Below are 22063 nucleotides of genomic sequence, written 5' to 3'. Positions count from 1 at the left end.
GAGATGCAATAACAGTCAAGATGTAATAACAGTCGAGATGCAATAACAGTCGAGAGATGCAATAGCAGTCGAGAGATGCAATAGCAGTCGAGAGATGCAATAACAGTCGAGAGATGCAATAACAGTCGAGAGATGCAATAACAGTCGAGATGCAATAACAGTCGAGAGATGCAATAGCAGTCGAGATGCAATAACAGTCGAGAGATGCAATAACAGTCGAGAGATGCAATAACAGTCGAGAGATGCAATAACAGTCGAGAGATGCAATAACAGTCGAGAGATGTAATAACAGTCGAGATGCAATAACAGTCGAGAGATGCAATAACAGTCGAGAGATGCAATAACAGTCGAGAGATGCAATAACAGTCGAGAGATGCAATAACAGTCGAGAGATGCAATAACAGTCGAGAGATGCAATAACAGTCGAGAGATGCAATAACAGTCGAGAGATGCAATAGCAGTCGAGAGATGCAATAACAGTCGAGAGATGCAATAACAGTCGAGAGATGCAATAACAGTCGAGAGATGCAATAACAGTCGAGAGATGTAATAACAGTCGAGAGATGCAATAACAGTCGAGAGATGCAATAACAGTCGAGAGATGCAATAACAGTCGAGAGATGCAATAACAGTCGAGAGATGCAATAACAGTCGAGATGCAATAACAGTCGCAATAACAGTCGAGATGCAATAAGTCAGTCGAGAGATGCAATAACAGTCGAGAGATGCAATAACAGTCGAGAGATGCAATAACAGTCGAGAGATGCAATAACAGTCGAGAGATGCAATAACAGTCGAGAGATGCAATAACAGTCGAGAGATGCAATAACAGTCGAGAGATGCAATAACAGTCGAGAGATGCAATCGAGAGATGCAATAACAGTCGAGAGATGCAATAACAGTCGAGAGATGCAATAACAGTCGAGATGCAATAACAGTCGAGATGCAATAACAGTCGAGAGATGCAATAACAGTCGAGAGATGTAATAACAGTCGAGAGATGCAATAACAGTCGAGATGCAATAACAGTCGAGATGCAATAACAGTCGAGATGCAATAACAGTCGAGATGTAATAACAGTCGAGAGATGCAATAACAGTCGAGATGTAATAACAGTCGAGATGTAATAACAGTCGAGAGCTGTAATAACAGTCGAGAGATATAATAACTGTCGAGAGATGTAATAACAGTCGAGAGATGCAATAACAGTCGAGATGTAATAACAGTCGAGATGTAATAACAGTCGAGAGCTGTAATAACAGTCGAGAGATGTAATAACAGTCGAGAGATGTAATAACAGTCCATAACTCATGCTAATGACTGTAATGACCATGATCATCTCTAACTCATAACTCTGTCTGTCACCTCCCTCAGAAAGGGACAAGGAAGTGTGAGCTCCAGTACAGCAGTATTTACACGATGTATGATGTGTTTCCATCTACTGACACATAGCCCATAACTCTTTCTCCTAAAGAACAATAAATAGACAAAGAGAGATTATATGAGGGATGGAGAGATTGAGAGGTGAGATTTGTAAGTGTGAATAGAGGAAGATATATACAGACAGAGAGAGAAAAGGAGAGAAATTGACAGTGTAGAGGAGAAAGCGAGAGAAAGGCAGGAAGAGAAAGAGAGAGTAAAAAAGCAGCAATAGTAATGTTTGTCCAGCTTGAGACACCGTAGCCACTATATACATCTTAAAATAGTCAGAACTAATCTATGACAACTCATTCATTTACGTTTTTGCCGAGGAGATCATAGTCACGCAATTTTACATCTAACTAACTAAATGTTTGGTGCAGTATTTCACAAGTGGAAAAATTTGCATGAAAATGAATCCTATATCGTTGAATGACCTCAAACACTTAATTGAAGAATACCTACGGTTGACCAATGGAGAAATGACTGACGGTGTGGGCTTGGCTACCGAAATCCGACTTGCCTCGCTAATTTTCTGGGGGTGTGCACAAACAGCCCAAAAAAACCTGGCTGAAGACCAAAACGAACAAAAACGTCAGAAAATGTTGTCATAATATATGCAAGATACTGTTTCGGATGGGAAGCATGCAGGTGCCTTAATAAGAGCTAGAGAGTAATAAGAGCTAGAGAGTAATAAGAGCTAGAGAGTAATAAGAGCTAGAGAGTAATAAGAGCTAGAGAGTAATAAGAGCTAGAGAGTGATAAGAGCTAGAGAGTAATAAGAGCTAGAGAGTAATAAGAGCTAGAGAGTAATAAGAGCTAGAGAGTAATAAGAGCTAGAGAGTAATACGAGCTAGAGAGTAATAAGAGCTAGAGAGTAATAAGAGCTAGAGAGTGATAAGAGCTAGAGAGTGATACGAGCTAGAGAGTAATAAGAGCTAGAGAGTAATAAGAGCTAGAGAGTGATACAGTGCAGTGTCATGACGTTGCCCTCTTTGGGTACAGCAAGCCCCAATCCCCCTCTTCCTGTCTCCCTCTGCCTCCTTCAACTAGGCTGCTGTGGTCAAAGAGAGGTCGTAAATTCCTGAGGAGAAGACCTGCCTCATGGCCACACAGTATAAGAGACAGAGTGAATTTTCCTCGAGAACAAAGGAATTTCTTCCACCTCACAGAACTTGAGGTCTGAACAAATGTCATGTTCCGGAGAAGGTATAAAAGATCGGTGAAGAATCCAGCTACGAACTGGTCCGTTTGTCACAACTTGGGGAAGCTCATGGGAGACGGTGTGGCCACATTACCATAACGCTGTTTATATAATAGCCTCAGATATGAGGTTTACATCTAATTGTTGGATAAGATGAATGAGTGAGTATGATACTGTTTACACAATTTTACAATGTGATTTTGGACTGTTTAATGAAGGAAACTCCAATTCCCTTTTGAGTTTAACTAAATCAGAGGACCGCCCCTGAGCTCAGTTAGGGTCAGGCATCCTGGGACAGCCCCTTTTCTGCAATTCCGAATAAAACCCAACTTTGAGAAATTACCACCACCACCACGTTTCTCTCAATCACGGGAGTACAAAGGTTGTAGACCATTGCTGAATCTTTTAACCATACCACGTGGTTAAACTCTTAGACTATTGATACCGACAGAATAAGAACAAGTCTTTGATTTTAATTACTAGTCTGCAGCTAGGAATTCGGTATCATTGAACGCGAAGAACGACATCCGCCGAAACATCCATCCTATAACAAAATGAATGAATGTTACTCTGAACGATCCATCCTAACCACAGAGAGAGAGAGAGAGAGGACGAAAACTCTCCAACAGAAACAAACTTTTCAACAGCGATCAAGACGACACACTGAGCGTAAATATATATATTGATTGCAATTGTTCCCGAATAAGTGAGCGTTCATGTGTAAAGGATTAGCATTTCAATTGTTATAATTATTAACCCTGTAGTGACTTCTTGGTCAACCACCACTTCCCTTTTGTCTAACAAGCCGCCATGCCGGTTTAGCCTACTAGGGCACATTCTCCTATCATTTCTTGTAACCATATTTACCTTGTTTGTTTGTTTATGCATTTCTGCGAATTGCTTAGTTAGTAATAAATAAATGATTTAAGACAATTGATGTATGGGTGACTCATAGTGAAGACTGGGTTCATGCAGATAACCAACAATTTACAACGTTTGGAATGAGACTAACGTGAGGTATAGTAAATCATTCATTAATCAGAAGACTATGGATCAGATATGAAAATATCTGAGAAGTTATTTTAGGAAATGATACAAGTAATCTTGTAATCTGAATATTTTCCTTGGTGCCCCGACTTCCTAGTTAATTACAGTTACATAATTAATCAGTTTGATCGCGTAATAATAATTACAGAGAATCTTTGATAAAACTAAGTCTTGAATGTAATGATAGTAAAGACACGACAGCAGTAACCACATGTGGAAGACAGTCCATCACACTCAGAGGAGAGTGTCTGAGACAACAGCTCCTTGGGGAGACCTGAAGGTGACTTTGATCAGACAAAGACAGAGGAGGTGAGAAAGAAGGATAGAGAGGGTAAAGAAGTGGAGAAGGTTCATAGTGGAGCAAATAGAGTGTGGGTTGGGGTTGGAATGTGGAGTGCCGGCTCAGAGATGGGTCAGAGGGTGATATAAGGGTTGAGGGTGCTGAAGGGTTAAGGCTTCAGTTCTGCTGGCACCTAGCTGAACTTGACATGGTGAACCGAATGAATGTGCTCGCATACTCCCTTAAAATACCTTTTCTTGAAAAATAAGGAAAAACATTCCCTACCGTTGACCAATCACAGACGAAGGGGTGTAGTTTTTGGCTCCCGAACTTCAGCTTGCCTCCAGTAAAAATGGAGCTGAAGGGTTGTGTGTGGGGGGGTGCTGAAGGGTTAGGAGCAATGATTTATAGATGACTGTGTTGAAGCTACCGTGCCTCCATCTTGGCACTCCCTCACCATTGTATAAAATATTTTGTAAGCTGTAGAAATGTATTTATTTATGTCTACATTCATTTTTGTCATAGTTGTTATATTACAGATACCTTAATACATACTTTTAAATTAGATTATGTGAGCATGCTAGCAGAAACTCATAGACTTCAAGTTATTGCGCTAACGCTATTTAGCATTAGCTCGCAAAACTGCCTCTATGTCATGCCCTGACCTTAGTTATCTTTGTTTTCTTAATTTTTTTGGTTAGGTCAGGGTGTGTCGAGGGTGATTTGTTTAGTTTTTGTATTGTCTAGGTTTTTTTGTATGTCTAGGGGGTGGTTGCCTAGATTGGTTCTCAATCAGAGGCAGCTGTTTATCGTTGTCTCTGATTGGGGACCATATTTAGGTAGCCATATTCCTTGGGTAGTTTGTGAGTTCTTATTCTATGTTTAGTTGCCTGTCTGCACTAGCCATATTAGCTTCACGGTTCGTTTTGTTGTTTTGTATAGTTTGTTCAGTGTTCTTTCTTTATTAAAGAAGTATGTATGCTTACGACGCTGCGCCTTGGTCTCCTCCATATGACGACCGTGACAGAAGAACCCACCATAACAGGACCAAGCAGCATGAAAAGGAGGAGCAGTGTTTAATGGGGAAATGAACATGGGAGGAGATACTAGATGGAGCAGGACCCTGGACGCAGCCGGGGGAGTATCGCCGTCCTAAGGAGGAGATAGAGGCAGCGAAAGCGGAACGGCGATACTACGAGGAGAAATACCGGAGCATAGAGGAACGGCGATGATATGAGGGTACACGGCTAGCACGGAGGCCCGATAAGGAGGCGCCAAGAAATCTTTGGGGGGGGGGGGTGGCACACGAGGAGATTGCATGAGTCAGGATGGAGACCTTACTGTGGTTACTGTGGGGAGAGTGTTACTGGTCAGGCACCGTGTTACACGGTGGAGCGCACGGTGTCTCCAGTGCGCTATTCTAGCCCGGTGTGCTCTATTCCAGCTCCTCGCATTGGCCGGGCTAGAATGGACATCCAGCCAGGAAGGTGGGTGACGGCTCAGCGCTCCTGGTCTCCAGTATACCTCCTTGGACCAGGATATCCTGCGCCGGCTCTGCGCACAATGTCTGCACAGCCCAGTGCATCCTGTGCCATAAACATCCAGCCAGGACGGGTTGCGTCAGCTCTACACTCCAGACCTCCAGTGCGCCTCCACAGTCCAGTACGTCCTGTGCCTGCTCCCCGCACTCGCCCTGAGGTGCGTGTCACCAGCCCAGTACCACCAGTGCCGGCACCACGCACCAGGCCTCCAGTGCGCCTCGGCATTCCAGAGCGTCCGGTGACAGTACCCAGTCCAGTGTGTCCGGCGACAGTACCCAGTCCAGAGTGTCCAGCGTCCGACAGTTTACAGACCAGAACCTCCGGCGATGGGCCACAGTTGGGGGCCTCCAGCGACGATCCCCAGTCCGGGGCCTCCAGCAACGATCCCCAGCCCGGGGCCTCCAGCGACGATCCCCAGCCCGGGGCCTCCAGCTACGGTCCCCAGCGACGGTCCCCAGTCCGGGGTCTCCAGCGACGGTCCCCAGTCCGGTGTCGCCAGCGACGGTCCCCAGTCCAGAACCTCCAGCGATGATCCACCCAGCGAGGGTCCCCAGCCCGGGGCCTACGGCGAGGATCCGCAGTCCAGAGCCTCCGGCGATGATCCACGGGTCAGTGCTACAAGGGCGGAGGGATCAGTGTAAAGAAGGGGGGCGGCGTCCAGAACCAGAGCCCCCACTGAAGTTAGATGCCCACCCAGACCCTCCGATATAGGTTTAGGTTTGCGGCCTGGAGTCCGTACCTTTGGGGATGGGGGGGTACTGTCACGCCCTGACCTTAGTTATCTTTGTTTTATTTATTATTTTGGTTAGGTCAGGGTGTGACGAGGGTGGTTTGTTTAGTTTTTGTATTGTCTAGGGTTTTTTGTATGTCTAAGGGTTTTAGGGTTTTTGTATATCTAGGGGTTTATTGGTCCTCAATCAGAGGCAGCTGTTTATCGTTGTCTCTGATTGGGGACCATATTTAGGTAGCTATATTCCTTGGATAGTTTGTGGGTTCTTATTCTATGTTTAGTTGCCTGTCTGCACTAGCCATATTAGCTTCACGGTTCGTTTTGTTGCTTTGTATAGTTTGTTCAGTGTTCTTTCTTTATTAAAGAAGTATGTACGCTTACCACGCTGCGCCTTGGTCTCCTCCATATGACGACCATGACACTCAAACTGGACACAGAGACATAAAAATGATATCCACTAGTTCATCTGATTCTGTTGAAGTAAATAAAGGTTCCTAATTGCCAAAATTCCGAAGTATCCCTTTAAGCCACGGTACAATGCTTCCCAGTGACCACAGGCAGAGGGAGACAAAGTTGGTTAATAAACTAAATAAAAACTATTTTATTTAACTATAAGAGGTCAGATTTAGATTAAACGTTATGTGTTGTGAATGTGATCTTGTCAAGTCCTGAATTGTATTCCTCTAGAGAGGTGGTGGTCAATTTTCCTCCTTGAGAGTTACTGGGTGTGCAGGCTTTTGCTCCAGCCCTACGATAACACACCTGATTCAGATGTCAGTAGAAGCAGTAGAATCAGGAGAATCAGGAGAGTCCGTAGAATCAACCGCCTCCTTCATTACTATTCTACCTGTAGGTTTACCATACAATTAAAGTGCTTTTTGGCCAAATTCAAGAGTTTATTTTTGAACTTGTCGAGGTGAACTCAGAGATGCTCGTCTCAACCCAGTTTTCAAAGCCCGTCTCTGTAGCCAATAATGACCGTCACCCTTTAGAGAGGTGTCCAGTAAGGGATGTTGGACCTGCCCACCTTTTAAGTGCACTTTGAGGTGTTTAGGGGTATTTACTGTTGAAAGGTACCATGTACCGTGTAATCAGTTATGGAGCGATAAGATTTTTCTCAACCGGGACCTCTTGATCAACCCTAAAACTAACCCCATTTTACCACTTGCTCACTGTTGAAAGGTAGGAGTTGGTCACCCTGCGCCCTGTTATAAGGAACAAAATCATTATTTTTAGTGTCTGGCAGAATCTGGTCAAAAGTAGTGCACAAAAGTGGTCCAGTACATAGGGTGCCATTTGGAACATAACATCTGGCTAATTAGTCAAGGGAGCATTGAATATATAATAATATTAAATGCCATTTAGCATACGCTTTTATACAAAGTGACTTAGTCATGTCTGGATACATTTTAAATATAGGTGGTCCCTGGAATCAAACACACTATCCTGGCGTTGCAAGCGCAATTCTCAACCAACTGAGCTACAGATGACCATTTCTGGTCTTCTTGCTCAACATTGACCTGTTGCTTAACCCTATGCCGACCGCATTATCTACCAAGAGAATTCTCTTCAATCATAATCATAGTCGTGTATATTCCCCCCCAAGCAGACACATCGACTGACCTGAAAGAACTTCATTCGACTCTATATAAACTGGAAACTACATATCCTGAGGATCCATTTGTTGTAGCTGGGGATTTTAACAGGCTAATCTGAAAACAAGGCTCCCTAAATTCTATTAGCATATCGATTGCGCAACCCGGGCTGGCAAAACCCTGGATCATTGTTATTCTAACTTCCGCAATGAATATAAGGCCCTCCCCGCCCTCCTTTCGGAAAAGCTGACCATGACTCCATTTTGTTGCTCCCAGCTTATAGACAGAAACTAAAACAGGAAGCACCCACGCTCAGGGCTGATCAACGCTGGTCCGACCAATCGGATTCCACGCTTCAAGATTGCTTCGATTACATGGACTGGGATATGTTCCGCATAGCGTCAAACAACAACATTGATGAATACGCTGATTCGGTGAGCAAGTCTATTAGCAAGTGCATCGGTGATGTTGTACCCACAGCGTCTATTAAAACATTCTCCAACCAGAAACCGTGGATTGATGGCAGCATTCGCGCAAAACTAAAAGCGCGAACCACTGCTTTTAATCATGGCAAGGTGACCGGAAACATGACCGAATACAAACAGTGTAGCTATTCCCTCCGCAAGGCAATCAAACAAGCTAAGCGTCAGTATAGAGACAAAGTAGAGTCGCAATTCAACGGCTCAGACGCGAGAGGTATGTGGCAGGGTCTACAGTCAATCACGGACTACAAAAGAAAATCCAGCCCCGTTGCGGACCACGATGCCTTGCTCCCAGACAGACTAAACAACTTCTTTGTTTGTTTTGAGAACAATACAGTGCCACTGACACGGCCCGCTACCAAAACCTGCGGGCTCTCCTTCACTGCAGCCAAAGTGAGTAAAACATTTAAATGTGTTAACCCTTGCAAGGCTGCAGTCCCAGACGGCATCCCTAGCTGCGTCGTCAGAGCATGTGCAGACCAGCTGGCTGGTGTGTTTACAGACATATTCAATCAATCCTTATCCCAGTCTGCTGTTTCCACATGCTTCAAGAGGGCCACCATTGTTCCTGTTCCCAAGAAAGCGAAGGTAACTGAGCTAAATGACTACATCCCCGTAGCACTCTCTTCCGTCATCATGAAGTGCTTTGACAGACTAGTCAAGGATCATATCACCTCCACCCTACCTGACACCATAGACCCACTCCAATTTGCTTACCTCCCCAATAGGTCCACAGATGACGCAATCTCAATCACCCTGCATACTGCCCTAACCCATCTGGACAAGATGAATACCTATGTAAGAATGTTGTTCATTGTCGTGGCTGAATCAGAATTAGTTAGGTAACATTGATAAATAAGATGTTTTATCAATGTTCATAAGTATGCTTATGTGGAAAAAGTTACTTGGGCCCCAGAGAGGGGAGAGGTCAGGCTTGTCTTCATATGTGAACGTATCTTTTAAACCATGTGAAGGGATGATTGAGGGGGAACCAATTATCTCTTGGCTCCACAATGTGTGTGTGCTAGTCACTCCCTGCTGTTCATCGACTATAGCTCAGCATTTAACACCTTAGTACCCTCCAAACTCGTCATTAAGCTCGAAACCCTGAGTCTCGACCCCGCCCTGTGCAACTGGGTCCTGGACTTCCTGACGGGCCGCCCCCCCCCAGGTGGTGAGGGTAGGTAACAACATCTCCACCCCTCTGATCCTCAACACTGGGGCCTCCAAGGGTGTGTTCTCAGCCCTCTCCTGTACTCCCTGTTCAGCCACGACTGCTTGGCCATGCACGCCTCCAACTCAAATCATCAAGTTTGCAGACGACACTACAGTGGTAGGCTTGAATACCAACAATGATGAGACGGCCTACAGGGAGGAGGTGATTGCCTTCGGAGTGTGGTGTCAGGAAAATAACCTCACACTCAACGTCAACAAAACAAAGGAGATGATCGTAAACTTCAGGAAACAGCAGATGGTACAGCCCCCTATCCACATAGACAGGACAGGAGTGGAGAGGGTGGAAAGTTTTAAGTTCCTCAGCATACACATCACGGACAAACTGAAATGGTCCACCCACACAGACAGCGTGGTGAAGAAGGCGCAGCAACGCCTCTTCAACCTCAGGAGGCTGAAGAAATTCAGCTTGTCACCAAAAACACTCACAAACCTTTACAGATGCACAATCGAGAGCATCCTGTCGGGTATTACCGCCTGGTACGGCAACTGCTCCGCACATAACGGTAAGGCTCTCCAGAGGGTACTGAGGTCTACACAACGCATCACCGGGGGCAAACTACCTACCCTCCAGGACACCTACACCACCCGATGTCACAGGAAGGCCAAAAAGATAATCAAGGACAACAACCACCCGAGCCACTGCCTGTTAACCCCGCTATCATCCAGAAGGCGAGGTCAGTACAGGTGCATTTAAAGCAGGGACCGAGAGACTGAAAAACAGCTTGTATGTCAAGGCCATCAGACTGTTAAACAGCCATTGAGTGACTGCTGCCAACATACTGACTCAACTCTAGCCACTTTAATAATGGAAATATTGATGTAATAAATGTATCACTAGCCACTTTAAACAATGGCACTTTATATAATGTTTACAGACTCTACAGTACTCATCTCATATGTATATACTGTACTCTATACCATCTACTGCATCTTGCCTATGCTGTTCGGCCATCACTCATTCATATATTTTTATGTACATATTCTTATTCATTCCTTTACACTTGTGTGTATAAGGTAGTTGTTGTGAAATTTTTAGGTTAGATTACTTGTTAGATATTGCTGCATGGTCGGAACTAGAAGCACAAGCATTTCGCTACACTCGCATTAACATCTGCTAACCATGTGTATATGACAAATAAAAAATACAATTTGATTTGATATTCTTAAGTCTTCTTTTAACCCTTCTCTTAACCCTATCCATACCACATTTTCCCTCTGGTTTGGTTTGGGAAGGTAGGTCTGCATAGGTCACCATATGTTATAAGTAAAGGAAGGACCATTACTCTAAGCCTGTTTAAGACTGAGATAGGGCTGTTACGGTAACCATATTAACGCCACACCGGTGGTCACGAGTCATGACGGCAGTCAAATTCCCCGTGACCATTTAGTCACAGTAATTAGGCTTCTCCAAGCTCTGATGCTGCTTATGGTCATTAGTAGCCTACCAAATGTGCTAACTGCTTGGTACTCAGCACTCTATTGTCCCTCTTATCACTCTGCATCAATGCAAATGTAATTGAAAATCTAATCAAACACTTAATGAGAGCCCATGAGCTCATGTTGTGCAACATTTCTATAGGGTATGCAATTGCATGAGAAGATAGAGTTTTGATGGCCTCTATTAAAAAGAGGAGGAACCCATCAGCTTTCTATAGGCTAGGCCTACAATAACTATTTGTCAACTTTCATAATATTTAGCAAATTGCTTGTCTTTACAACAGGAGTATAGCCTACAGTATCTGGCTGGCATGAAAATGAACCATGGGAAATGTGTCCTCCATTCGCTATTTATGTGCATAGATTACATGTATTTTTTCCCCTGCCCCTGTTTTGAGAAAGGAGCATGATAATGGTCTATTCTAAATCAAAACAAATTCCAACATACAGTACCATTCAAGGGTTTTCATTATTTCTTTATTATAGTAAGCAAAAAAGTGTTAAATAAATATATTTTATATTTGAGATTCTTCAAATATTGTACAATTAAAAGGTTTGGACACACCTACTCAGTCTAGGGTTTTTCTTTATTTTTTTTTACAATTTTCAACATTGTAGAATAATAGTGAAGACATCAAACCTATGAAATAACACATATGGAATCATGTAGTAACCATAAAAGTGTTAAACAAATCAAAATATATGTTAAAGTTGAGATTCTTCAAAGTAGCCACCCTTTGCCTTCATGACAGCTTTGCACACTCTTGGCATTCTCTCAACCAGCTTCATGAGGTAGTCACCTGGAAAGCATTTCAATTAACAGGAGTGCCTTGTTGATTTGTGGAATTTCTTTCCTTCTTAATGCGTTTCAGCCAATCAGTTGTGTTGTGACAAGGTAAGAGTGGTATACAGAAGATAGCCCTATTTGGTGAAATACCAAGTCCATATTATGGCAAGAACAGCTCAAATAAGCAAAAAGAAATGACAGTCCATCATTACTTTAAGATATGAAGATCAGTTAATCTGGAAAATGTTAAGAACTTTGAAAGTGCAGTCGCAGAAACCATCAAGTGCTATGATGAAACTGGCTCACATGAGGACCGCCACAGGAAAGGAAGACCCAGAGTTACCTCTGCTGCAGAGGACAAGCTCATTAGATTTAACTGCACCTCAGATTGCAGCCCAAATAAATGCTTCACAGAGTACAAGTAACAGACACATCTCAACAGCAATTGTTCAGAGGAGACTGTGTAAATCAGGCCTTCATGGTCGAATTGCTGCAAAGAAACCACTACTAAAGGACACCAATAATAAGAAGAGACATGCTTGGGCCAAGAAACACGAGCAGTGGACATTAGACCGGTGGAAATCTGTCCTTTGGTCTGATGAGTCCAAATTTGAGATTTTTGGTTCCAACCGCCATGTCTTTGTGAGACGCAGAGTAGGTGAACGGATCTCCGCATGTGTGGTTCCCACCATGAAGCATGGAGGAGGAGGTGTGATGGTGTGGGGGTGCTATGCTGGTGACACTGTCTGTGATTTATTTAGAATTCAATTTCTTAACCATCATGGCTACCACAGCATTCTGCAGGGATATGCCATCCCATCTGGTTTGCGCTTACTGGGACTATCATTTGTTTTTCAACAGGACAATGACCCAACACACCTCCAGGCTGTGTAAGGGATATCTGACCAAGAAGGAGAGTGATGGCGTGCTGCATCAGATGACCTGGCCTCCACAATCACCTGACCTCAACCCATGATGGTTTGGGATGAGTTGGACCGCAGAGTGAAGGAAAAGCAGCCAACAAGTGCTCAGCATATGTGGGAACTCCTTCAAGATTGTTGGAAAAGCATTCCAGGTGAATCTGGTTGAGAGAATGCCAAAAGTGTACAAAGTTGTCATCAAGGCAAAGGGTGGCTACTTTGAAGGATCTAAAATCTAAAATCTATTTTGATTTGATTAACACTTTTTTGGTTACTACATGATTCCATATGTGTTATTTCATAGTTTTAATGTCCTCAATATTATTCTACAATGTAGAACATTGTAAAAATAAAGATAAAACCCTTGAATGAGTAGGTGTGCCCAAACTTTTGACTGGTACTGTATATTATTTAGTATATGTAAAGACAAGATTAAATCAAGATTAGTCTGATGGGTGACAATATTAGCCTATTATATTATCATTTGTGAATGATGCCCAGCTTGTGCAGTGTCGTGGAAATTCTAATCAAAAGGAAGAGAGACTGCAGATTCTTCACTTCTTATTATAAGGTTTACAAATCTGGAGCCGGTTAACAATCCACCCAACAACATTGCAGAGTTAAGAGCCAAACAAGCAAGAGTTGGGTCTCAGCCTTTATAGGAAAATACAACCACTGTCTACATGGCAGTTTAGCAGATGTGTGAGGATCATGGTGGGAACATAGTGCACAAACTAGTGATAACGCCAGTTTTGTTACTCCTTTCTGCTGGTAGAATGTTCTCTGCTGCTCAAGCTAGTCTCTGTTCTCTTCATATCTCCACACAGCTGTGCCCTTGAAAGATACGAAAAGAACAGGATGGACCAAAATCTGTGGTCATTCTTAGAGGCTCTTTGTCTTTGGCCGCATGACCAAGTCTCTCAGAAACAAGAGAGGAAAATACAATGGCTTCTTACATGAGAGAAACAGACAGTGGAAATGTACAGGTTTAAGGCTCATACAGTGCATTTGCATAATAATGTTTCTAATCTTGCCACCATAGCAGTAAGGCAAGAAACAGCATATGCCTTTTTTGTTGTTTTTGTTCAAATCATAATCGCACACCTCATGTAGCCTAGCCCATATGCCTATATGTTTTGAGTTTTGTATCACAACTGAAGGGGCCAAATTACTTCTTAAAACGAAGCACATTAATCCGCTTTACAACAGGTATAGTGCCTAACACACGCAGTGGTTGAGTTTAAAGTTTGGGGAACATAGTTTTCACCATAAAAATACACCTTTATAATAAAAGCTTTACATGCATAATTGCATTTGTGATCACTTTTGAGAATTCCCGCTAATTGATTGCATTTTGGAACATTTGAGCTTACTACCGTGTGTGCATTGCTGCGCTTAATGTGAAGAAATTGCCTAATAGTTTATCAACATTTTAAGCTAAACTTTCTGATCTGTTGCATCCGCCTCATTGTTTTTTGTTTTTGATGCTAGTGGTTGTATTCATTTGGGATCTATCCCATCCCAGACTATGTTTGGAATATTTATTTCTCGCACAGAATAGAATAAGTGAATTTTTATACTATGCAGGATAGTATATTGACATAGGCTAGTGCTTTTGATATTCGTTAGGCTTACTCATCTTGTTGGCTGATGAATAGTAAATATGGATAATTCTTCAATATGCGCCTCGGAATTTCGCAGTTGCATCCCTGATGTGTCTGTCTTCACTTGTAGCCTGTGAGAAGGACCCGATCACATGACGGGCTTAATAAGAATTTAGATATCTGAGAGAGCCATGTGAGTGAGAGGTGCTTCGGAGCACTCAGCCGGGAGAAGGGTATTATAATTATTATATTCAGCCCAACTACCACACAAAGGGGATGCTGCCGGGAAAATCGAGACATTATCAAGTGCTTGTCAAATTGTGAATGAGAGACTGATAAAGTGTGTGCAGCCTGCACAAAAAATAAAGCAGAGCTCATGCCTTTTCAAATCATCATTAGAGTCGCATCATGCAGCCTTCGAATGTATTAAAATCAAAACATACAGCCCAATGTTTGTATCACAACTCAAGTTGCATAAATAACCCTAAATTAAGCATATAGGAGGACCAGTTTCTTTGTTACTCACTCAACACAGAAAAGCCGCATGTGACACTCCCTCAAATAATTTGGAGAAAATTTCCTTTCTATTTTATTCAGCTATGTTCAATTGTATTCTTCATACTATAATATAAAATAATGCCACTGAATTCTCTGCAAATCTTGTCTACTACCTTAAATTAACTAGTGTATACGGCCATATGGCATAGCCAGACCTGGGCCTAACATAAGGATAGCTCAGAGTATGCTATTCTGTTCAACTGAAAAATATGTTTTAATATCTTTAGACTGGTCTAAAATAAATAATGGATTTATGTGTATTTATGGTGTAAGCTATATTATATTGATTTATTAGACTTTTTTAAATGTAGATATTCCAAAGATTTATGTCAGTGGCTTGTAGGCTATGTGTGGAAGCCACGAGATGCTAAATGTGTTTATGTTAATTAATGGTCAATTACCGTGAGACTGGTAGTTATTTGCTTGACAATCACCAGCTGACAAAATGTCATGACCCCCACAGCCCTAGTGTGAGAGTATTTAAGGTACACTTTAACATTGACATCTTGCTCAACCTTCACTTCTGCCTCAGCCCTAGCCATACCAAAGTAATTCAACACCTTTTCACTCTTGTTGTTGCAGATGGACCGTGATCACAAATCCCGTTTTGGTCCAGGATTTGGACTAACCACGCCCTTTATGAGGAAACCCAGCTCATCGTGTGTCGTTTGCCGACTGAGGTTCAACTCAGAGGTAGGCAGAGTTTGACCTCTTACAGGGCAGTACCAGGGATGCTGCAGAGTTTCACCACATACAAGGCAGTACCAGGGATGCTGCAGAGTTTCACCACATACAAGGCAGTACCAGGGATGCTGCAGAGTTTCACCACATACAGGGTAGTACCAGGGATGCTGCAGAGTTTCACCACATACAGTTCAGTACCAGGGATGCTGCAGAGTTTCACCACATACAGGGCAGGACCAGGGATGCTGCAGACTTTCACCGCATACAGGGCAGCACCAGGGATGCTGCAGAGTTTCACCACATACAGGGCAGGACCAGGGATACTGCAGAGTTTCACCGCATACAGGGCAGCACCAGGGATGCTGCAGAGTTTCACCACATACAGGGCAGTACCAGGGATGCTGCAGAGTTTCACCACATACAGGGCAGTACCAGGGATGCTGCAGAGTTTCACCACATACAGGGCAGTACCAGGGATGCTGCAGAGTTTCACCACATACAGGGCAGTACCAGAGATGCTGCAGAGTTTCACCACATACAAGGCAGTACCATGGATGCTGCAGAGTTTCACCACATACAGGGAAGTACCAGGGATGCTGCAGAGTTTCACCACATACTGGGCAGTACCAGGGATGCTGCAGAGTTTCACCACATACAGGGCAGTACCAGGGATGCTTGCAGAGTTTGAACTTAACAAGTAGATATATAATAAATGTTGTGTGGTGTTGACCAGTAGATATATAATAAATGTTGTGTGGTGTTGACCAGTAGATATATACTAAGTGTTGTGTGGTGTTAACCAGTACATATATACTAAGTGTTGTGTGGTGTTGACCAGTAGATATATAATAAATGTTGTGTGGTGTTGACCAGTAGATATATAATAAATGTTGTGTGGTGTTGACCAGTAGATATATACTAAGTGTTGTGTGGTGTTGACCAATAAATATATACTAAATGTTGTGTGGTGTTGACCAGTAGATATATACTAAGTGTTGTGTGGTGTTGACCAGTAGATATATACTAAGTGTTGTGTGGTGTTGACCTGTAGATATATACTAAGTGTTGTGTGGTGTTAACCAGTACATATATACTAAGTATTGTGTGGTGTTGACCAGTAGATATATACTAAGTGTTGTGTGGTGTTGACCTGTAGATATATACTAAGTGTTGTGTGGTGTTGAAGTAAATATATTGTGTGGTGTTGACCTGTAGATATATACTAAGTGTTGTGTGGTGTTGACCAGTAGATATATACTAAGTGTTGTGTGGTGTTGACCAGTAGATATATACTAAGTGTTGTGTGGTGTTGACCAATAAATATATACTAAGTGTTGTGTGGTGTTAACCAGTACATATATACTAAGTGTTGTGTGGTGTTGACCAGTATATATAAATACTAAGTGTTGTGTGGTGTTGACCAGTAGATGTATACTAAGTGTTGTGTGGTGTTGACCTGTAGATATATACTAAGTGTTGTGTGGTGTTGACCAGTACATATATACTAAGTGTTGTGTGGTGTTGACCAGTAGATATATACTAAGTGTTGTGTGGTGTTGACCAATAAATATATACTAAGTGTTGTGTGGTGTTGACCAGAGATATATACTAAGTGTTGTGTGGTGTTGACCAGTAGATATATACTAAGTGTTGTGTGGTGTTGACCAGTAGATATATACTAAGTGTTGTGTGGTGTTGACCAGTAGATATATACTAAGTGTTGTGTGGTGTTGACCTGTAGATATATACTAAGTGTTGTGTGGTGTTAACCAGTACATATATACCAAGTGTTGTGTGGTGTTAACCAGTACATATACTTTGCGGATGGCACAGGTTTGATATTGGATGAGATGTATGAGATGAAAATCTCAGAGTTTATAAGTTGCTCTGGATAAGAGCATCTGATAACTGATGAAACACTAATAATGTTAGATCTCTGGCTTGACCCTGTGGCTATATGACTTGATGACTTGAGTTCTTACTACTGCATGGTCATTGGAGTTGTTGTCGCTTGTGTGACTCAGTGGTTCTGGTTCTATTCTCTCTGTGTAGAGCCAGGCCTCATCCCATTACAATGGTACCAAACACTTCAAGAGGCTCAAAGCCCTCAACCCACTGGACTGCAAGACCAGAGCCCCCGACACAGTATCCAAGGAAACCACGACCAAGAGCATATCACCCTGCCTTGTGCCGCCCGGCTCAGAACCCAGTTCAACAGGTTAGTGTGTGTGTGGTGTGGTGTGTGTGTGTGTGTCTAGCCACTTTAAACGATGCCACTTTGTTTACATACCCTACATTACTCATCTCATATGTATATACAGTACTCGATACCATCTACTGCATCTTGCCTATGCCGTTCTGTACCTTCACTCATTCATATATCTTTATGTACATATTCTTTATCCCTTTACACTTGTGTCTATAAGGTAGTAGTTGTGGAATTGTTAGGTTAGATTACTCGTTGGTTATTACTGCATTGTCGGAACTAGAAGCACAAGATTTTCGCTACACTCGCATTAACATCTGCTAACCGTGTGTACAAAGTGACAAATAAGATTTGATTTGATTTGATTTCAATGACTGTACCGTGCCTTGAACTTCAGTGGCTTCAATGAGAGGGGGCAGTCTTTCCCCTTGTGTGCACTGCGTGCATACGCGTGTGTGTGTGTGTGTGTGTGTGTGTGTGTGTGTGTGTGTGTGTGTGTGTGTGTGTGTGTGTGTGTGTGTGTGTGCGTGCGTTCATGAGTGCATGTGCACGTGTTTGTGTGCACCTGTCTATCCTCACTGTCAAAAAGTGCAGATGGACTAAAAGGCTGAAAGGCATTAAACACTCCTTCCTCTACCTTACCCTAAATACATATTAAATACAGTGCATTCAGGAAAGTATTCAGACCCATTTACTTTTTCCACATTTTATTACATTACAGCCTTATTCTAAAATGAATTAAATATTTTTTTCCCTCATCAATCTACAAACAATACACTATAATGACAAAGCAAAAACAGGTTTTTAGAAGTTTTCAGACCCTATATACCCTGTATACATACATACAGTTGAGTCTGATTCTTACATACACCTTAGCCAAACACATTTAAACTCAGTTTTTCACAATTCTTGACATTTAATCCTAGTAGAAATTCCCTGTCTTAGGTCAGTTAGGATCACCACTTTATTTTAAGAATGTGAAATGTCAGAATAATAGTAGAGAGAATGATTTATTTCAGCTTTTATTTCTTTCATCACATTCCCAGTGGGTCAGAAGTTTACATACACTCAATTAGTATTTGGTAGCATTGCCTTTAAATTGTTTAACTTCGGTCAAACGTTTCGGGTAGCCTTCCACAAGCTTCCCACAATAAGTTGGGTGAATTGTGGCCCATTCCTCCTGACCGAGCTGGTGTAACTGAGTCAGGTTTGTAAGGCCTCCTTGCTCACACACGCTTTTTCAGTTCTGCCCAAAAATGTTCTATAGGATTGAGGTCAGGGCTTGTGATGGCCACTCAATACCTTGACTTTGTTGTCCTTAAGACATTTTGCCACAACTTTGGAAGTATGCTTGGGGTCATTGTCCATTTGGAAGACCCATTTGCGACAAAGCTTTAACTTCCTGACTGATGTCTTGAGATCTTGCTTCAATATATTCACATCATTTTCCATCCTCATGCCATCTATTTTGTGAAGTGCACCAGTCCACAACATGATGCTGCCATCCCGGTGTTTCACGGTTGGGATGGTGTTCTTCGGCTTGCAAGCCTCCCCCTTTTTCCTCCAAACATAACAATGGTCATTATGGCCTAACAGTTCCATTTTTGTTTCATCAGACCAGAGGACATTTCTCCAAAAAGCACAATCTTTGTCCCCATGTGCAGATGCAAACCCTAGTCTGGAATTTTTATGGCAGTTTTGGAGCAGTGGCTTCTTCCTTGCTGAGCGGCCTTTCAGGTTATGTAGATATATGATTCGTTTCACTGTGGATATAGATTCATTTATAACAGTTTCCTCCAGCATCTTCACAAGGTCCTTTGCTGTTGTTCTCAGATTGATTTTTCGCACAAAGGACGTTAATCTCTAGGAGACAGAACGTGTCTCCTTTCTGAGCGGTATGACGGCTGCGTGGTCCCATGGTGTTTATACTTGCGTACTATTGTTTGTACAGATGAATGTGGTACCTTCAGGCGTTTGGAAATTACTCCCAAGGATGAACCAGACTTGTGGAGGTCTACATGTTTTTTCTGAGGTCTTGGCTGATTTCTTTTGATGTTCCCATGATGTCAAGCAAAGAGGCACTGAGTTTGAAGGTATGCCTTGAAATACATCCACAGGTACACCTCCAATTGACTCAAATGATGTCAATTAGCCTATCAGAAGCTTCTAAAGCCATGACATCATTTTCTGGAATTTTCCAAGCTATTTAAAGGCACAGTCAACTTAGTTTATGTAAACTTCTGACCCACTGGAATTGTGATACCATGAATTATAAGTGAAATAATCTGTCTGTAAACAATTGTTGGAAAAATTACTACACAAAGTAGATGTCCTAACAGACTTGCCAAAACTATAGTTTGTTAACAAGTCATTTATAGAGTGGTTGAAAAACGAGTTTTAATAACTCCAACCTAAGTGTATGTAAACTTCCGACTTCAACTGTATATTCTCAGTCTTTAGAGGTTCAAACGCAGCACTTTGCTTGTGTGTTTGTAATGTATGCAGATCTGTGAGTATGTATGCATCCACAGCCGTAGGAGTTTGCGTTGCTTGTTAATCTCTGCAGATCTGGGAGTGTGTATGTGTCTTTATATCACAAGAGGTTGGTGGCACCTTAATTGGGGTAATGGCTGGAGCGGAATCAGTGAAATGGTATCAAATCCATGGTTTCCATGGTTTCCAGGTGTTTGATACATTCCCTTATCATATTTGTTGGTGTGCATGAGTGTTTTAGAGAGTGGGAGGCATATTGTTTGATAAATATGCGACATAGTAAGAGACCATTTTGATTTCATGCGATAGCGATAGAGTGAGTTTTTCTGTGTGTGGAAGAAACAGGGGAGCTTTGTGATGATGACTTTGTCAAACAGCCTTATTGCCATTTTAGAGAGACAGTCAATGAAAACAGACAAACAAACCCTCACAGGCCTAATCACCATTACCAAGGCAAAGTTCCCAAATTCCCTATTTCCAGTCTGTCTCACTGCAGATAATGGAGTATAATCATCTCAATCCAAGCCTCTAATTTTCCTACTCTGAGAAATGGAATCAGATTCCCAGAGGGGTAAATCCAGATGAATTAAGACCATGGAAGAACTACTCTGAGAAATGGAATCAGATTCCCATAGGGGTAAATCCAGATGAATTAAGACCATGGAAGAACTACTCTGAGAAATGGAATCAGATTCCCAGAGGGGTAAATCCAGATGAATTAAGACCATGGAAGAACTACTCTGAGAAATGGAATTCCCAGAGATTCCAGATGAATTAAGACATAAGAACTACTCTGGGGAATAAATCCAGATGAATTAAGACCATGGAAGAACTACTCTGAGAAATGGAATCAGATTCCCATAGACCATGGAAGAACTTAAAATGGAATCCAGATGAATTAAGACCATGGAAGAACTACTCTGAGAAATGGAATCAGATTCCCAGAGGGGTAAATCCAGATGAATTAAGACCAAGGAAGAACTACTCTGAGAAATGGAATCAGATTCCCATAGGGGTAAATCCAGATGAATTAAGACCATGGAAGAACTACTCTGAGAAATGGAATCAGATTCCCAGAGGGGTAAATCCAGATGAATTAAGACCATGGAAGAACTACTCTGAGAAATGGAATCAGATTCCCATAGGGGTAAATCCAGATGAATTAAGACCATGGAAGAACTACTCTGAGAAATGGAATCAGATTCCCATAGGGGTAAATCCAGATGAATTAAGACCATGGAAGAACTACTCTGAGAAATGGAATCAGATTCCCAGAGGGGTAAATCCAGATGAATTAAGACCATGGAAGAACTACTCTGAGAAATGGAATCAGATTCCCAGAGGGGTAAATCCAGATGAATTAAGACCATGGAAGAACTACTCTGAGAAATGGAATCAGATTCCCAGAGGGGTAAATCCAGATGAATTAAGACCATGGAAGAACTACTCTGAGAAATGGAATCAGATTCCCAGAGGGGTAAATCCAGATGAATTAAGACCATGGAAGAACTACTCTGAGAAATGGTATCAGATTCCCTACTCTGAGAGAGAAATGGAATCAGATTCCCAGAGGGTAAATCCAGGAATTAAGACCATAAATCCAGATGAATTAAGACCATGGAAGAACTACTCTGAGAAATGGAATCAGATTCCCAGAGGGGAAATCCAGATGAATTAAGACCATGGAAGAACTACAGAAATGGAATCAGATTCCCAGATGAATTAAGACCATGGAAGAACTACTCTGAGAAATGGAAAGATTCCAGATGAATTAAGACCATGGAAGAACTACTCTGAGAAATGGAATCAGATTCCCAGAGGGGTAAATCCAGATGAATTA

The 22063-nt window shown here is 42.3% G+C and overlaps 1 protein-coding gene across 1 annotated transcript in view; it reads left to right on the top strand.

Annotated features, from left to right (window-relative positions):
* LOC115132682 (zinc finger protein 385D-like) overlaps positions 1 to 22063 on the top strand; it is a 97068-nt gene that overhangs the window by 68675 nt on the left and 6330 nt on the right. The window contains exons 3-4 of the mRNA XM_029665403.2: positions 15423 to 15533; positions 17577 to 17742. Coding sequence (XP_029521263.2) covers positions 15423 to 15533; positions 17577 to 17742 — 277 coding nt within the window. The remainder of the gene's footprint in view (positions 1 to 15422; positions 15534 to 17576; positions 17743 to 22063) is intronic.

This window comes from Oncorhynchus nerka, linkage group LG7 (genome assembly GCF_034236695.1).
Source record: "Oncorhynchus nerka isolate Pitt River linkage group LG7, Oner_Uvic_2.0, whole genome shotgun sequence".
NCBI classification, from domain to species: Eukaryota; Metazoa; Chordata; class Actinopteri; order Salmoniformes; family Salmonidae; genus Oncorhynchus; species Oncorhynchus nerka.
Note: the sequence above shows the minus strand (reverse complement) of the source record. Positions and strands in the feature narration are given on the sequence as shown.